The sequence below is a fragment of the Hydra vulgaris genome, chromosome 01, assembly GCF_038396675.1.
Source record: "Hydra vulgaris chromosome 01, alternate assembly HydraT2T_AEP".
Lineage (NCBI taxonomy): Eukaryota > Metazoa > Cnidaria > Hydrozoa > Anthoathecata > Hydridae > Hydra > Hydra vulgaris.
Window position 1 is genome coordinate 49,737,824 of NC_088920.1, and position 20,918 is coordinate 49,758,741.

General features: G+C 24.2%; 1 protein-coding gene across 1 annotated transcript; it reads left to right on the plus strand.

Moving 5' to 3' along the window:
* The first annotated feature begins 434 nt into the window (after positions 1–434).
* LOC100200768 (visinin-like protein 1) lies at positions 435–9,412 on the plus strand. The gene is made up of 3 exons (XM_065788469.1): positions 435–573; positions 8,341–8,606; positions 8,769–9,412. The coding sequence occupies exons 2-3, from the start codon at positions 8,366–8,368 to the stop codon at positions 9,083–9,085; spliced, it is 558 nt and encodes a 185-aa protein (XP_065644541.1). The 5' UTR covers positions 435–573; positions 8,341–8,365; the 3' UTR covers positions 9,086–9,412.
* The last annotated feature ends 11,506 nt before the right edge of the window (positions 9,413–20,918 follow it).

A 20,918-nucleotide genomic window follows, 5' to 3' on the forward strand; every position in this document is an offset into this window, starting at 1 on the left:
ACGAAATTTTACGCATCATGAGCGTGACGGTGTTACGACGAGAAAATTATGTCACATAGTATTTGAAATAAAAACATATAAAAGGTTTATTTGCATAATGCTAAATAAAGTTTGTCGAGCAAAATTTTATCATTTTTTAACTCAGTTTAGTCATCAGAGCTTTTCGATCACTTTGGTTACCTTTCCTTTTTATAATAAATTCTAAAAATAAGAAAAAGGCTAGCTTAATCGTAAATAGAAAGAGGGTAAATATTTTTCTGCAGAAAAGTAAGCAAATTAAAACGCGGAGGAAGATCTGAAGTTCTTTTTAACTTGATTGATTTACGTAATTGAAAGAACGATTTTAATTTCTCTAAAAAAAGGCTCATAAGCAAGCCTAACAAATGCATTAAATTATTAATACCTATAGAGAAGCAGATGAAACAGATTGAAACGACGTAAAAAAACAAGAAGTTATGATTGCTTTCCTTTATTAAAAACAAAACAAAAACGTTCAAAAATAATTTTTGTTGACTTATGTTTATGCTTTGTACTATATTTTTTCAGATAAATTCAACATTTTTTTACACTATGGTAAGTATTAATGATAATTTATTTTTTTATTTTTGAACAAACAATTAAAATAAAGTTAAAATAATTGCATATCATTTGTAAGAAACAGTTTAAAATAAAAAAAATTAAAATCAATTTAAAAAATGCAAGTTTTATTAGTTTGTGAGTCAAGGCGGAAATAAAATCTAACCCGATATCGTATCAAAACATCTCGTATCGGTATCATAATTAAATCATAAAATAGTGGAAATAAAACTTGATGATACCTTAATTTAATGATGATTTTATATGCGCTTATTTAATAAATAAAAAAAATTCGGTATAAAATTTTATAAGGTGTATCTAAGTAAAGAAAAAAGTAGCTAAGGAACTGGTTTCAAACTCCATATTAAAAAATAACAAAAATGTATTATAGAAGATATATATTATCTACTTTCTGTCAATTATTGTGGAATATAGCCTGAATATGTAATACCTCGTTACGCTTATACTCTAGGATATTTTTAAACGACAATAAATTTTAGCTAATCATTTAAAAGAAATAAACAAGAAAAAAATAGACAAATTTATCTATTAGAACAATGATAACTCTTTTTTATTTCCTACATCTATATGCGATTATGTAATTAAGCAACAAATTTTTGTAACTTTATCATTAATTAGTTTTATATGAAAAGTTTGAGTATCGAATGTAATAATATATATAAATATAATATTCAATATAAATATAATATTCTAATTTATTTTTTACATACAAAGTCATTGCTTCATATGTTAATCTGGCAATATCAAAGCCAACACAATATTTCATTGGTAATTATTAAATAATCAAAACATGACTATGTTTGAAGGCAAAATAAAACTTTATAAACATATATATATATAATATATATATATAATATATATATATATATATATATATATATATATATATATATATATATATATATATATATATGTATGTATGTATATTTATATATATGTATATATATACAACAATGTTTGGTTAACTATAATACACAAAAACACAATCTGTTTTAAAAGAGCAGCTGAGAAATCTAAAGAGTCATGCGAGAGAGTTGCTTTTGAAAAATATTTCAAATTGACATAAAAGTAATTTAAAAAATAATACTGTAAACCAGTTTTTTTTTAAGAAAACTTGAGCATTTTACGAATTTGTTTACAAGGTTTAGATGTTATTTTATTTATTTTTATACCAAACATTCATTTTGTTGACTATTTACTTTACGTAGTTGGATATCAACAAAGGAGTATAAATAAAAAACGTTTTATACCGGCAAGCAGGGATACCGATATGAGGCAGGAAAGAAATGTACCTCAAATTTATATAAATAGTCAAACACGTAAAAAAGAAAACAAAATTAATAATGATTTTTTGTTTTTAAATATTGTGCAACAAAATTATTAAACACTTTAAAATAAACTTGTTTTAAAAATTTTACATTTCACTTTTTTTTATAATAGCGTTTCTAACTAGAAATATTAGAAGCTCTGTTTTTTTTTTTAATTATTCAGTTGAACGATAAAGTATTCTAAATTTAAAAAGTTTTTTGGCAACTCTCGCCTAACTTATGTTTGTGGATTTTTTGTTTAGGTAACAAGAACTTGATTTGTATTGGTGCTGGACACTAAATTTTTATAACCATGACAACACTAGTGTGAATTACCTTTTTCAAAGGGTGGGTGAGGCTATGATAATGTAATTCCACATTTTGCCATCTGCGCTCTCTGATTTGAGAGGTTTCAAAAATCAGCTTCACATTTAAATGTTCTGAGATATAACAGTTTTGAAAAATTAATTCAAACTTTTTAAAATAAATTAACTTATATTAACTTATCTTAAAATTATTATTAACTTATCTAAAAAAATATTTCAATTCTAAACATTTCTTTCCTTGAACCACGAAATGCCAGTACCATTTATACGAACTGGCATCTTTATTTGGCGAGTGTTTTATTTTTTAATAAAAATAAAACAACAATAAAACTTTATAATAGAACATTGGAACTAATACTATGCTTCAACGACTCCTTAGTTTACAACAAATACAGTAATTTTACAATACATAAATAACTTAACCTTTTAAAAATAGAATTAAAACAAAGGAAATTTTAACGTTCTTTCTTTCTACCTTATTTTAAAAATTTTTCTTGTTATTTTAACAGATTTAAATAACTTTTTCCTAATATTTTAACGTTATTGTCTTCGTCCAACTTGGTTGTAAAAAAATCAACCACTAAGCTATTTTTTTTTTTTTTTTCAATCATTACAAATTAAAAATTGGTATCTAAAAAAATTTAACGCACAAAACCAAAATACAAATAGTAACAATAAAATAATAACAAATGATAACAATAACAACTAAGATGACAAACTAATAAAAAAAAGGTGAAAAAAAAAAAGATTGTTAAGGACTGATGAATTAATATGAATGAATAGACAGTATCACCTAAACAGTAATGAAAATCAAATATTAATGATAACAAAAACAACAATAAAAACATAGCAAATTAAGAAATAAAGTAATCAATGACAAGCAGTAAGCGGTCAAATATAAGCATAAAGCGGTCGTGGCGCAGTGGTTAGAGCACTTGCTTTAAAAGCGCCATCGGTAAAGAAGGAGACGTGAGCTTCCTTGTAAAATGCTCTTCCGCGGTACTCTGCGACAAGACCGTTAGGTCCGCTTGGGTCACTTAAAAAACAAAAAAACAAAAATCGTAAAATTAAAATAAAAATCATAAAAACCAAATGATTGATAATGATGACATTACTTAAACAGAAATTCTATTGAAGTATCGAGTATGATAATAAGCATAAATAAATATTAATAATAACTTTAGCAATGGTATTTATAGGAGATATTTCTAAAATAGCTTACATATTTTTAACAAGGGATTCGGATAGCAAACAAAATTGAACTTGATTATTGAAAATTAAAATTACTAGAAATACAACTAAACTTAAAGAAATATAACTAAACTTTAAAGAAACATTTTTTTAAATAAAGATTTTTTTTTTAAAGTTTTAGGGTTTTTTTTTTCTAAGTATTTATTATCATTATTCATATATTTAATTTTTTTCGTAAGGAAAAATAAAAATACTATTAGCAATACAACCTGCAATACTACCTGCAATAGGATGGAATGAAAGCTTATCTTTATTCTTAAAATCTCTATGAACATTTTAACGCACACCTGTGCGTAGTTATCTTTTAAATTTACATTTATAATATATAATATTTACACGACAAGAATCAAATGTAGTCTGATCACTAACCCTGTAAAATAAAACTAAATACTTTTTTTTATAAAACTAAATACATTTTTATAATACTAAACACATAACAGTATTCAAAAGAACAATATTTATGTATTAATATATAAAAGGAGAAATGATAAAGCTTAGCATATTTGATTGTTACTATTTTTATTTTTTTAATTTTATTTGTATTTCCAAGTTTTATTCGCGAAGTTGTTATTATTGTTATTTTTCTTGTAAATACCTTTCGACACTAAATAATTTAAAAATTTTTTAGTTGATATATATATATTAGGGTGCATCACAAAATAACAATTTAAAAAATTGATTTTGTCTGACACCTAATTGTGTTCTATATAACAAAAAAACAATTACTTTCAAAAATTTTAGAATAAGAAATATTTTTAGAGGTCCCCCGACACCCTTGAATATTTGACCAGTCCCTAATGTATTCAAAAAAATAGTTTTTTAAAAGTAGGTCATGTTGGGTCTCAAATTAAGTGATATTTTATAAAAATTTTAAAAATAATCATCATTTTATTAAAAGAAATTCACATTAGATTTTACTGCAATAAATATGACATTTTTAAAATAAAAATGAAAAAGGTGCATTTTTTGTAGTTTTATATATACATAGCAGTGAAATATAAAATGTTTTTTTTTTTAACTATTATTTTTGAAATTTTTTAAAAATTTTGCTTAATTTGAGACCCAACACGACCTACTTTCAAAAAACTATATATTTTATAAATATTAGGGACTGGTCAAATATTCAAAAGTGTCGGGGGACCTCTAAAAATATTTTTTATTTTAAAATTTTTGGAAGTCATTGTTTTTTTGATATACAGAACACAATTAGTTGTCAGACAAAATCAATTTTTTAAATTGTTATTTTGTGATGCACCCTAATACATATATATATATATATATATATATATATATATATATATATATATATATATATATATATATATATATATATATATTTATGTATGTATATATATATATATATATATATATATATATATATATATATATAAATATATATATATGAATATATATATATATATATATAAATATATATATATATATATATATATATATATATATATATATATATATATATATATATATATATATATATATATATATATATACATATATATATAACAGTAATGATAAAATAAGAAATAACAAAAAATTAATAATAAATAAATAAAATAATAACTTATTTAAAAAAGTACTACATTAAATATTACAACAAGTTTTTAAACAAAATATTCGCACAATTTAGACAACAGTCATTCAAAATTTGTTGTGTAATGAAAAAAAATGTTTATACTTTAAAAAGCCTTCTAAAAAAATTAGCTCAATGTCATTTATCAAAAGTTTTTGTTGTTAGTTTTATTTTAAACCGGTTATCCAAAAAAAGAAAAAGAAACAGAATAAGGTCTTTGTTTAGCACAGTGTTTCACAACTTAAATTAGTTTATGATTAAAAAAAAAATAATATTTTTGGATAACCGTTATTTGAAAGTCGGGTATTGTATATAAGATTAATGTTCTTAAATTTAAGACTGCTAAAAGTCTTTTTAAAATCTTTTTTCTCGTAAAATTTTTTTTGCTACTTGTAAACTTTTTACTTAATAATGTAATCAATATGATGCGATACTCGATAATGTCTTAATACGATGCGATACTCGATAATGTCTTAATACGATACGATACTCGTTATGAGTATTGTATACTACTGTTTTATTGTTTGAAATTTAAGTTTTCCAATTGTATTTTTGCTCAAAGATGCATGTAAGTTTTATTATATATTGATTTACTTAAAAGGGGTGTATTTTAAAAAGTATTGTGCTAAAGAATAATAAAGATAAAAGAAATAACAGATATATTATATCATATAATAGAGATAATATAATAGAGATAGCATATTTATTAGAATTATATAAGCGTATTATGTAATTTAATATGTGTATAAAAATGTATAATAAATGTAGATTTTACTAACATAAATATTTTTCGTTGCAAAGAAAGATAATCTCGGTATTTTTAAAAGTGTAACTTTTGCACAAATAATATTTAAATAAAATCTGGTTTATCAAGCAATAAGGAAAACTCTTCAGGATAGCTAGTTTTTTGGGCCACCATTTTTACAAAAAAAAAATAGTAATAATTGAAAATGATATAACATTTTCCAAATGAGGATCAATATTTTTAAGGCCACCAAAACTAAGTTGATTAGAGCCTCTAAACATCTAAACATTACGTCACGTCTTGTACATTATCAGATAATTTTTATTGAATTTCTGCAAAAGTTATGTTAAAGTTAACCTCAGGCAATAAGGGAAAAAAGTTTATATATTATTCATAATAAGATTATACTGAATTTTAATAATACAATCTTTTATTGCAGTATAAGGTTATACAAGGTTTTAAATTTATGAAGCATTTCAAGATTATACTAATTATACTAGTCAACAGCCTTATCTATAGCAACAAAAAAACTATACTAATTATACTAAAGAATATGGTTGTGTAATTTTATTTGACTATACCGTAGTATAAGAGTCATCTCCCAGTGGGCACTGTACGTTTTTAAAACGTTTTTAAAACGTTTTTTAGACGTTTTTATAAGGTTTAAACCTAATAAAAACGTCCAAAGAACGTTTTAAAAACGTACTGTGCCCACTGGGCTGATACTACGATAAAGTTTTACAACGACACAATCTTCAGTAGAGTTGAAAGTAAAACTAAAAAACGTCTTTTAATCAACATTAAAATAAGGTGTTAATATTGTACTATAAAAAATAATTATTTAAACAACTGCACACAATTAAGTAAAACTTAAAAAAATATATTACAAATGTGAACTATATTATATGTAAATGTTGTTAAGATAAATTAACTCGTTATTAGGAGTATAATATATTCATTCTTTGTTAGAAGCTTGTATTAGTTAACAAAAAAAAAAATTTCCGCTGAATGTTGAAGGCATATTTTGTTGTTTGCTGTTGTAAATTTTAACTGCTTGGTATTTTGCGTGTGGATATACAATACAATAGTGGATAATTCTAGTGTAGGGTATATTTAATCCCCATTAAAATATAACAGCAACACAATAACATATATAGATATGTAACATATCTATATATGTTATTGTGTTATACCATAAAATATATAGATATAAGTAATTTTATCTTAAAATTATCTATATACAAGTAATATTATTCTCATTTAAAAAAAGTAAGCACATTCAATTTCACACAAGGAAATATTATTTATGCGAAGTAATTGAAAAACTAAAATTTTTTTCACTAAAACAAAATATGGAAACGTCAATAAAAAATGAAAACGTTTTTAAACAAGATAAATACTTTATTTTTGCAACAATATGCCAAAGGCTATTAAATAGTTTAATTTAAAAAATTAATTGGTTTACAAGGTAAATCAATGCAAAATTTTGACCTTTTGGAACAATTATTACAACACCTAATTTTAAATATTTTTAGTTATTCGATGTAAATTAAAAATAGTCAATAAAATTTTCAAAGAGTAACTATTGTTCCAATATATGATTTAAAAGTAGAATTATACTCAGTTCAATTTCGTGGACCTTATTTGTGGAATTAGTTTTCCGATATTGTTAATACAAAGAAAACAACGCTATATCAGTTTAAAAATGAATTAAAATGGAAAATGAAGCAAGATGGATTTACAAAGGGTAAAGGATTAAAATATTTGCGGTTTTAAATGTTTCTTTTAAAGTTTGTTATAAATTATAATTTTTAGTAATAAAATTATAATTATTGATAATAATAATAATAAAAACAGTAAAGTAATAAAAATAAAAAAAATAAATGTATACATACATACATGAATGTATGTATGTATGTATGTATGTATGTATGTATGTATGTATGTATGTATGTATGTATGTATGTATGTATGTATGTATGTATGTATGTATGTATGTATGTATGTATGTATGTATGTATGTATGTATGTATGTATGTATGTATGTATGTATGTATGTATGTACCCAGCAAGCACACAACGTTGAAACAACGTTGAAATAACGTTGATATATATATATTATATATATATATATATATATATATATATATATATATATACATATATATATATGTATATATATATATATATATATATATATCTATATATATATATATATATATATATATATATATATATAAATGTTGTTCCTTAATTTTTTATTATTTAACAATTTAACGGCAAAGTTAACAGAGAGTAATATTCTATAAACTAAAGAAGTGTATATTAATTATGTAAATAATGTGTATTGTTCGATAAACTCTACTGTTTTGCGAGTTATGCTTGTTGTAATGTTTGTTGTATTTACTTTTTACTAGTTACTTTTATTATAATGTGCCATGTTAGCTTATATATTGAAAGTTTTTTTTTTGTCTTCTTTTAATAACGTTTAAAATGTTTCATAAGATCATCTACAAAATCGTTTAGTTTCTAAAAAATTAAGTAATTTGAAATGGGTAAGAGTAACAGTAAATTACCTCCTGACGAACTTAACCAGTTGTTAAATGCTACTTACTTTAACGCTAAAGAAGTAAAAAGGAGATATAGTGGATTTTTAATTGATTGTCCGAATGGAACATTAAACCGGGAACAGTTTATCGAACTCTACGTCAGCTTTTATGCATCTACCGACGCAAAGAAATTTGCTGAGCATGTTTTCAGAACGTTCGATAATAATGGCGATGGAAAAATAGGTAAATATAAAATTTTTATTTTTGTATTAGATTAAAAGTTTTTAGTTATACAATTTTTAGTGTATAAGCTAACTTGAAAAATAAACACAAAAGCGAAAACTTTTGGCTGTAGTTGAACCCTTAGTTGATTTCTTTTTGGAGTTTAAAAACGGTTTTTTTTAGATTTTCACGAATTTATATCCTCTTTGTCTGTCACAACGCGTGGTACAATAGAAGAAAAGCTTGAATGGATATTCAAACTCTACGATATTGATAGAAACGGTTTCATAACTCTAGAAGAGCTAACAAGTATAGTTGATACCGTTAAGAGTATGGTTGGCTTATTTGACGACAAAAGACTGTCAAAAGAAAATGTTCAGAGAGTGTTTGATAAACTAGACAAAAATGCAGATGGAAAATTAAGCTTAAAAGAGTTTATAGACGGTGCAAAAGAAGATGAATCTTTTGTGCTTTTATTGCAAGCGTATACACCGAGGTAAAGTTTATTGCAAATAAGGAAAACTATATAACCTAAGTAATGTTCATTGCGAATAAAGAGAATCTAGAGCCGCCTACATTTTACTGTGATTAAAAAAAAAACAATGCGCACACAGGAAAACTCATTGTGATTAAAGAAAACTATATACACCTAATATAGTATTGAGAACTCATTGTGAATAATGAAAACTATATATACCTAATATAGTATTTGTGATTAATAATAGTTTCGTCCAAGCAAAATTTTTTTTGTGAATAGAAAGAGTATTTTTAGTTTAGAAGAGTTTGCTATAGTAATATAATATATAAGATAATAGAAAATTTCATACCGCCTTCGCATAGTTCATTGTGAATAAAAAATTAATAAATGCTTGTTGTGAATAAAAAATTAATAACTATACGTTGTGAATAAAGAGTTATATATAACAAAAAAAAAATAGCTATGTAAAGTTTATATATAACAAAAAATGAATCAAGACAAGGTTTATATCCACAACAGGGGGCAATGCTTCTATCCACAACAGGAGGAGAATGCTTTCTGTCTTTGAAGTTTAATAGTTAGTAAAATAAGAACCAAGCTTATACTATTATAGATTTTTCAGTTTAAAATTGATATTACTTTTTAGAAAGTAGTCACAACATGTCCAACATGAAGTTCAGATTCTGGATCTTTAAAGTATCTTTTAGAAAAAACTTTTAAACGGTTTTCTTACCTGCATATAAGCTTAATACGGGCTAATTTTTTGAAAACTAATTCTAAAATGAAAAAAACTACGGAATAGTTGTGCCATTTGTGACGCTAATTTAAATTTAAATGATAATTCGTTTAAACTGTATTTGTTATTAATATTTAGTAATTAAGTAGAACTTAATAACACTAATTGCTTCTTTAATCAAGTTGCAGAGTATCTTTATCTGAATAAGATAATATAAAATTTTAATAAAAAATAAACAACTTTTTTTAATAAACTATTAAGTTTTCAGTGGCGTAATTATTTTTTTTTAATTTTGAAAAATAGGCGTAAAGTTATTGAAAATAAAATTTATTGTTAGTGAACCTAAAATGTATTTTCCTTCTATGATATTTTACGTCTCTTAAAAATCTTTGTTCTAAATAAAATTTGCTCAAGGTGGTTTAGTAATAAACATTTATTTTGCGCATGCGTCATATTTTGCTTAAATATTGGTAGGTAAGCAGAAGATGGTATAGCTTAAAATAAGGTTTTTAAGGTTTCAAAAAACGCAAACCAGACATTAAATTGATATAATGAGAACATGTAGCGCTGCTACATCGACTAATTTAGATAGAACATACAAGGGGGCACTGGTACACCGGCTGAGAGATTTGGGTTGGGGTAGGTATAAATCAGTCAATGTAGCAGCACTCTTACATTTCAGCCCAAAATATTATGATATCTAGTCTGAGTCTAAAACTCAAAACCTTATTTTGAGCCTTATTATTTTCTGCTTACCATGTTGATATACAATAATATTCGCGGATATACAGAGAATTACTAACAAAGTTGTCTATAATTCAAATTAGATTTATTTGATGATAATACTTAGTTGTCTTTAAGGAATGATGTTAAAACAATATTTTAGGTATGGTATGTGTTATTAAAGCTATCATTTAAATAATTTTACAAAGAAAATAGATATGGAACTAAAGTGAAACTTTGTTGTTTTCCTGCGAAGTTTAATCTGTGCTTACATCATGGTCTATATTCCAAAGTCGTGAATGTTTTAGCCACTATCTTAATTTTTTTTTTGAAAATATATTAGTTTGTGAATCATTTAAAGCAAAAATCATAAACTGGTTATTTTTTTTTTTGTGATAGTATAATGCTTTTAAAAATTGGTTCTTTTTATTTAAAGGCTTAAAAATACTGACAAAAATAAATTGTAGGCTTTAATACTGTCACTTATTATCTTTAAACTATTTTACAATATGTTATCGAATTCTTATTGTCTGCTTTAATATATATATATATATATATATATATATATATATATATATATATATATATATATATATATATATATATATATATATATATATATATATATCTCCTATTAAAGTAGGATTTCAAATTTTTTGTTCAAATTATTCAGTGTTCAGTTTTAATAACCATGTAAAGTTTGATGCAAATGATACAATAATTTTCATCTTCTAATGATGATAAGTCTTGTATATGTTTTTTCCTTATCCTTTTTCTCTTAGTAGAACTTTTACATTTTTTTGGCGGTGGCTGTGATAATCTTACAGAACTGTTGAAATGGGTATCAGTCAATATAGACGAAGTTCTATTTTTGCGTGTGTTTTTTGAAGGCTATCTTTCTAGTGCCTTTGGTAATGGCCTTACTTTATCTGGAGTAGCAAACACAGAGCATTCAGAAATTGATTTCACCGAGAGATATAGAAAGCTCCTGTGATGACAAAGTCGAACTCGAAGCAAGAGTAGATTGTTCTTGTGAGACTGCAGCCTTTGAAGCTTGAGGCATTGTTAATTGAGAATTAGTTTTGACTGACATAGTATTTCTGTTACTAAACTTGGAGCAAAGTCCAAATCTATAAATATTTGGGGTTAAATGGGTGGATGCCACATGAAGAATATCTATATATATATACATATATATATATATATATATATATATATATATATATATATATATATATATATATATATATATATATATATATATATATATATATATATATATATATATATATATATATATATAAAGAGAGAGAGAAAGAGAGAGAGAGACATCTGCTAATAGTCTTGTTGATCTTAAAAATATAAACTAAAAATTTTTCAATGCAGATAAAATAAGGTTTAATATAATGCTGATAAAAACTAATTACATTTATTTTTGAACTTTAAATTTTAAGAGAATGGTGCAAGTAAAAATAGAAATCCAAAATAAAAAATAAAAAAATTCCATTAAGAAAACAATAATGGGAATATTTTATGTCACTCCGTGTATTAAAATTTGTTCATGAATGTCAAAATTGGATGAGCTTACATACACTTTATACAAAATACATATATGTTGAGCAGCATCTTTAATATTCCTTGGTATAACACTAGCTGAATCCTATTCAAATAGATCTAAAGGGTTTATTTGTGAAGATGATGAAGATAATGTTGTTGAAATTGATGTTGGAGTTGTCTGACAATTTTTTTGATGTTTCTTTTGTTCTGACAGTTGTGTGATTTTAAACTATCTAATTTGCAAGAAGTATCTAATCAATTTTCTTGCATACTTCTTGCATATTTTTAACGAAATCAGTTGATGAAATTAACCCATCATTTGGAATTAAAAAGAAACATTTAGAGCATTTTGTTTTTGATATTAGTTTGTACATACTCAAAGTAGTACACACACTAACATTCACATAATGTTTTAAGATGTGGTTTGTATCTTGTAGTTTAAGATTAAATGTTGCTTGAGGTAAAAGTTTAGATTGATAGCTATTTATTGTGCATCTAGTTCAAATCTTCACTAAAAATTCTTTAAACTTATCTTCTTTTTTTTTTGTTTTCACTAAAAATACTTAACACTTATCTTTTTATTTTTTTCTCTTCCTTTATTGGCTTTAAAGCAAACACATTTAGTTTATTTAGCTGTTAATATTTTTTAGTTTTTCGTATTTATTATTTTATATTTTGTATTATATAGTTTATATATTTTACATTTATATTATATATTTTGTTACACCAAGGTCTGAATTTTAGCTCAGTGCTTAAACTTTTTTCAATATTTCCTAATTTTGAAAACCTTCTATAATATATATTTTTTGAAGATGCAAATTTAGGTGGTTCTTATCAATTCGGATAAAAAAAAAGTTATATTCTAACTAGATGTTTTTTTAAAAGAACACTACCATCTCCTAGATTTTCTCCACATACTCTTGCCGGAAAAGCAACAAAGTTTCACTTTAGTTCCACATCTATTCTCTTCGTAAAATCATTTAAACGATAGCTTTGATGACACATACCATACCCAACATATTCTCCATTATGTTCTTAGTTTTGTTTCAAGAGACTCAGTCATTTTTACGTGATTTTTTATTGCTAAAATATAAGATTTGATGTACAGTGTTTTTACACTTAAAAAAGTAATCGGACGCCAATTCTTTTTTGTTATTATAAAGGTAAAATTTTCTTTTTTTTAAATATATAAAGCTTTAAAGCATAAAAATTGAAATAAACACTTAATTATTCTGTTTTTATAGTATGAATAACGATAAAATCAAGATTATTAATAATTTTAAATGAATTAATAAATTTAAATGTTTCGAATGAAATATATTTTCCTTGACTACATTTTTATCAATTTGTAAATTGAGATCTGGTATAGAAACAGTGTATTATAGGATTGAATGAAATACGTTAATTGTTACTTTAGTAAATATGGTTTTTATTATCTAAATATTTAGTTAAACAAGTCTATTTTAGTCGTAGGTGGACACTTCAATCATATTCCTTTGACAATCTTCATTTATTTTTTATATATATATGTTTTTTTTTTGTGGTATAATACTATTTACAATGAGAAAAATTGTTTACATATATAATAAATGGCCGGAGCAAGAAGAAGACATATATTGTCTTATCGCCTACCCCCGTTTACATTGAAGCCGTCAGTACAATTTAAAAAACTTAAAACATAAAAATAGGTAAGATAAAAAATAAAAATATAAAATAAAGATATTACAAACTATATAATAAGATATTAAAATAACATAAGTTTGCAATAATAGCATATTTTAATAGGAAATAAAAGTCAGGAAATTAAAACAAAAATAGATGATGACTTTTTCAAAACAAAAATAGGTGAAGACCTTTTCAGTTTACTTACTTTATTTCATGATCTAATTTTTAAAAAAATATTTTAAATCGAAGTTTTTTAAAAATTAGTAAATGTTTTTTCTAACAAAAAACATTTACATACTATTTTGAATTGTTCTAAAGAGATGTTTTGAAGAATGTTATTTTTAATAATTTTTTGAAAAAATTTATTCCATAAAAATGGTCCAGGATATTGAATTTGGAATGAACTTAGTTTTAAACAGAATCTTGGAACTACAAAACTATCATTTGAAAAATTTGTGGGGTATTTATGAGAAATTTTTGTAAAGTAAGAGTGAAATATATAAGGAAACAAACCATGTTTTGATTTAAACATGAAGCAGTTCTCTTAACGCCAAAAATAATTCTGCAAGCAAGTTTTTGTTTACCATAGATTTTTTCAAGCTTTCCATAGTTGCTACTTCCCCATACAATATTGCAATAGGATAGATAATTATGGATGAATGAAAAATATATAAATTTCAAAGACTTAATATTAAGAAATGGTTTAACTCTATATAGAACAGAAATATTTTTGGAAATTTTATTTTCAATAGATTTAATATGAGATTTCCATTATATATTTTCATCTAATATTGTTCCCAGGAAGTTAACATTTGATTCTCTTTTAATAACTGAATTATTTATAAAGAGATTGGGAAATTTTAAAGGGAGGTGATCATTCTTACTAGGTTTATGAAACAACACAAATTTAGTTTTCTGTACATTTAATGAAAGTTTATTACAAGTAATCCAATCATTAATTTTTATTAGTTCTTCATTAAATATTTTAAAAAGATTTTTTATATTTTTATTTGAGTAAGAAAGATTAGAGTCGTCAGCAAACAAAATAAGATTTAAAGTTTTGGAAGCTAAATATAAATTGTTAATGTACAGCAAAAATAATAGTGGTCCTAAGATGGATCCTTGTGGAAACCACATGTTATAATTTTGTTTCCTGTTTCATTTTCTTTATACACTATGTATTGTTTTCTGTTTGACAAGTAATTTTTAAACCAGAGTAGGTTATTGTTTAATACACCATAGAGTTCTAGTTTTTTTATAAGTATGTCATGGTCAACTGTGTCAAATGCTTTTCACAGATCAATGAAAACTCCTAATGTATAACAATCATTATCGAACATATAGGATATATAATTTATTAATTCGATTACTGCATGATCCGTTGAATATTTTTTTTTGAATCCAAATTGTTTATTATACAGTATTTTGTTTTTGGTTAGATAGTTATTAAGTCTATCATACATAATACGTTCTAATAATTTTGAGAAACATGGTAAGACAGAAATAGGCCTATAATTTGACATAATTGCGTCATCGTCAGTTTTAAAAATATGTGATATTTTAGCAATTTTTAACTTCTCTGTGTAATACCGGATTTTATTGAAAGGTTAAAAATATGAAACAGAGATGGTTTAATGATATCGAAGATTTCTTTAACTACGTTCACGCTAATTTGATCAATGTCAACAGATTTATTATTTTTCAGACTATTGAACGCATTACGCACCTCACTTATATTTAAATTAACTTATTTCATAGATATATCGGTTGGTTTTATATAGGATTCGAAATTTGTGGTGTTTTTTGATAATTTATCAGCTAACTTTGGGCCAACTTCAAGGAAATAGTTGTTGAGCTTTTCAACTATGTTTTCTTTATTACTGATCATTTTCCCATCAATTAAGAGTTTTTGTGGCAAATTATTGTTCGCTTATTTATTTTTACCCATTATCTGCTTAAACACATTCCAAGTTTTTTGTGTGTTTCCTTGGGTTTTTTCTAGCATATTAGCATAATAAACTTTTTAAGAGTGTTTCTTTGTTTTTTCAAACAAGTTTTTTTGTAATTTATTTCATTTTTATATGATTACCGGTTTTTACATTCATTTAAAACAAACATGACATCCATTTAAAACAACCATGACATTCATTTAAAACATCGTGCCAATTAATTAAAACAATCGCGATTTTCAATTAAAACATTTAACGCATGCGCAATCTCAACATTCTATATTATTCAAAAAAAAGGTTTTATTTTAATATATATTTTTATTTTTTTTATTCAATTATTAAAAATTATTTAAGGTGGTAGACCACTAATAAAAAAAAATCTTTCAAAAATTACATTTTAGAAATTATTTTTATATAAGTTGATTAAAATTTACATTTTAATGACAATTTTTTTTTTTTTTTTTTGATTAACAAACGGCTTGAGAAATTTGGTCCCGAAAACCCCAAAATAGGGTTATTTCGTTGCGATGAGTATCTCAAAAACTATGTATGGTATCAACTTGAAAATTTTCAGACTTGCTTTTAATATAATAAAAAAGATCCTGTACCAAAACAAAAGAAAAACATTAAACAGATTTTTTTTAAATTAAAAAAAAAAAAACACTTTAATATTTGGACTTTAATATCTTTTTATCGAGTTATCATAATGCAATAAAAGTGTTAGGGGACATCCATAATAACTGAAGGAACAACTCCTGAAAATTTTATGAAAATCAGTTAAGAGAATCAAGAGATAATTACCGCAAAGTCGTGAATTTTAAAGAACTGAGAAAAACACATTTAAACAAAAAAAAACATTAAACACTTTAAATAAAATATAAAAACACAAAAAAAACCTATTGAAAATTATTATCTTATTATAAACGTATTGTGGAGTAAAACTAACGCAAAATTAAAATAAAATATGTTTAAAAAAAATGATAATATTAATAAACAATACTATTATTAAAGTAGTATTTCAGTTAGAAAAAAAAAGTTTTTCTTTTGATTTGCGATAATAAAAATTATAAACTTAATTAAATATTTGTTTATAGTAAATAAATAAAAAGTTTATAGTAAATAAATAAAAAAGACTAAAATTCTCCTGCACCATAACATAAACTCTCTTCTTCCTCATCTTTGTCCCTTACGAATACTTCTTAACTGCTTTCGCCTGCTTTTTCCGTTTTCATTACATTTTTTTTCCATATTTCTAACTCTTTTCAAATCAGACGATGCCAAAAAACTTGAAGAATAATGCCCTGGTTTTAAATAAAGTTTTTCAAAAACTCTATTGATACCATTAGGTCGATCATTAAAATTAATGATTGCAGAACAGCAACCTAAATATAATACATCAATTCCAACAAAAACATCTTTTAGACAACGTTTCCAAACTAAAGCATTTAAAGACTCGTTTTATAGTTTTACTAGGATAAAACTTTTGCTCCCATTGGCAAGATGCACATGAAAAAAATATACAGTGTGATAAACCTTTTTTAAGTTTAGCATCATGGTTAAAATTAACATTTGCAGAACATTTTGGACAGCAGCCTATGGCAGTAATTATTTTTTCTAAAATGTTAGTGTTCATAAAAATATAGCAGTCATTGGACTGATCATCATTAGCAAAAAAATTATTTTTATTTACAAAATCATTATTTACAATATCGACGGAAGATTTACTACTGCAACAGGATGACAATATCTTCATTTTTTTGCAGAGCTACATTTGCATTGTAATTCTTCTAAATTAGATAGATTTTCTTCAGCTACAACGTTTGATGATTTATGTTGGTTTCCTCTAAAGAGTCTACGTTTCTTGCTATACCTTATTTTATTTCTTTTATCTTTATTTCCCATTATTTTAGTTATTATTTAACCAAAGTATAGAAGACAGAAATTTAGCCTAAGAAAGTTGTGGTCGTTGTAAAGTAATTAGACATTTACTGAAGATATCCGTTGAAAACCATGTAACACACTGCACCAAAAGCATTTAATAATGAACAAAAAGTAGTTTTAGAGTAGCAGTCACCACAAATGAAGTTTTTTTGTATTAATTTTTATGGTATTTTGTAGGATAACTTCCTTTTTAGCTACATACCAACGGAATAAACAATCTGTTGCTACGGACAAATTTATTAAAATGCCTAAACCGCATTATTAAAAACTGATTTTTAATAGGGTTAGCTTTATTTTTATATAAAACCAATATGAAATTCGTAATCTGCGATAATTATATTACTTAAAAACTTTAAAATTGAAAAAATGATTTTTTCGATTTTTAATAGTGGTCTACCACCTTAAAAAAAAATTTTTATTTAAAATAAAATGTTTATTTTCCAATTTTTCTGACCTAAGTCACGCTTTTTTGAAGCGTGTCTTAGGTCAGATGACATACCTCGACAGTAATTGGAAAATAAACATTTTATTTTAAATAAAAAAAAAATTTTAAATAATTTTCAAAAATTGAATAAAATTAATAAAAATATATAATATATATTTTTATTTTTTTTATTATATAATATATTAAAATAATATATATTAAAACAAATATAATATATTAAAAATTTTTTTTATATATATATTCGTCATTATTAATATAAGTTTGTACAACATTTTACCGTGAAATATACGACTGGAGCAGTAGAAGACAATAGTCTTACCATCTTGCCCCATTTTTGTCGTTGACAAAATATAACAAAAATATAAACCAAATACAAATATAATAAAATATTTATAATACATATAATTTTTTTTTTACTTCTTTTACAATGAACATCATTAAATAACCAAGCAAGTAATATAATAGAATTTCAAGAAAAAGTGAAGATTTAAATTGAAAAAGGAAAAATTTTGAAAATAAGAAAAAATTTTAAAAATAAGAGATTGTTTCATTAATGTTGAGGTCTAGTAGCTGTTGTTTTACAACGCATTTAAAATGTTGGAATGGGTTTATCGTTTTTATTTTGTTTGTTAGAAATGAGTTCTACAATTGGGGTTCTCTGCTGGATATTGAGAATTTAGATTGTCTTAAAGAGGTTTTCGGAATATAGTAGTTCTTGATAGAGTATTTTGTTTGATATTTGTGATTAATAAGGCGAAAAAAGTTATGGAAGACTTCAGGGACCAGATCATTTTTGAGTTTAAACATGAACTGAAGAATGCAATAGATATTTTGTTCGTAGATATTAAGAACTCTCAGTTCCTTCATTAAATGTTTAGAATTGGCATTTCCATTCTTTGTTTTTTATATATTAAATCTAGTTTTGATTGGTAGTATATATATATTATTACTAAAATATATATATTAAAACATATATATTAAAATATATATATATTAAAAAATATATATATATATATTAAAACATATATATTAAAATATAATATATTAAAATATAATATATTAAAATAAAACCTTTTTTTAGAATAATATAGAATGTTGAGATTGTGCATGCGTTAAATGTTTTAATTGAAAATCACGATAGTTTTAATTGATTGACACGATGTTTTAAATGAATGTCGTGGTTGTTTTAAATGGATGTCATGTTTGTTTTAAATGGATGTCATGTTTGTTTTAAATGGATGTAAATACCGGTAATGTTTTAAATGGATGTAAAAACCGAATATTTTTCATAAAGTTTCATCTTAGATAATTTAAGTAAACCTTTGGTCATCCAAGAGTTTAAAAATGAGTTAGAATTTATAACTTTTTTTTTTATTGGAAATGCCAATTCATAGTATTTACAAAACTGCGCCAAAAAAAGTTCATATGCATTATTTGCATCTTGTGATTGTGATATAAGATTCCAATCAATTTTTTCTGATAAGAGATTTCGAAAGTACAATAAGGAGTTTCATTGATCCGTCGCGTTTGGATTGTAGATTTTAAGGCAGAATGATTATCAGTTATATTATTTGTAATTAAGAATATTGGGAAATGATCTGTTATGTCAGTTTTGATTATACCAGATTTTAAGAGGCAATTATGAATATTATTGGTAAATATATTATCAAGTAATGTCGATGAAGTGTAAGTTATTCTGGTTGATTTGTTTATTGTTGGAATTATATCATGTTGAATAAGGGTATTTAAAAAACATTGACATTTAAATTTGAAGCATGATTTAACCAGTTTATAGTATAGTCACCAGTTAAGTAGAAATGTTTCTTTGTTATGTTAGTGTTCCTTAAAAAAATTTTTAGATAGGTTTTAAAAATTTTTAAATTTCCAGCTGGCTTTCTATAAATAGAACTAATGATATTTTTGGTTGCTTTATTAGTTATTTCAATACATAACGACTCACAATCTGTTTCGTTAACATTGAGGTCATTATGCAAAATAAAGTTAAAAGAATTGTGAACCACCACCAACGTGGGTTTGACGAGGTCGGTGAATTGAAACGTAGTTATCTAATTCATAATTAAAATTATTTTCATTGCTTTTTAACCACGTTTCCGATTAACTAATTATTTTAAAATCGTGGTTTAGATCATGCAATAAAAATTTTAAATTATCAAAATTTTTATTAAGACTTCGTATGTTTAGATTTAAAATTAAAATTTTTTTTTTTTTTTTTACTAAAAAATTGAGTAGATTCACGGATTGAATAGTATTCACTTTCAAAGTTTTTTTGATTGAAATAGTCATCAAAGCTGTTATTCTCCGTATTAAAATGAAATAAAAAATTGTCATCTCTTTTGAAAAGAAAAATAATAAAGTAATTTCGTAATCACGAAAATAAGATATTAAAAAAAATTAAAATACTAGGATATCAAATTATTACTTTTCATTAAAGCCCAATCGCGTATGATCAATTTATCATATGAAATGCTTGCAAACTTTCCTGCCGCTCGTTCAATTTTCATCTGTTCTCTTAGACTCTTCCTAATTTGCACTGTCTCAGCGCAAAAATCTTCATTAATATAGATATTTTTACCCTTAAGGTTAGTAGTCTTTTTTAAAATGACGACTTTATCCTTAAAGTCCAGAAGTTTTATGATTATTGTTTTATGATTATTTGGGGCAATCTTGCCCCCCACCCTTTCCATCCCTTCCTTCCACGACAATATTTTTTTATATGTTTTTTTTTTGTTTAAGTGCTTCAAGAAGTAACTGATGTTATAAAAGTTGCCCAGAGGTGGCATTGAATTACGGATTTTTAGCTTCTGAACTCCTTGACTTT

Coding starts and splice junctions, on each gene's coding strand:
- LOC100200768 (XM_065788469.1), top strand. CDS start 8,366: ATGGGTAAGAGTAACAGTAAATTACCTCCTGACGAACTTAACCAGTTG. Junction 8,607..8,768: donor TAATGGCGATGGAAAAATAG/GTAAATATAAAA, acceptor GGTTTTTTTTAG/ATTTTCACGAATTTATATCC.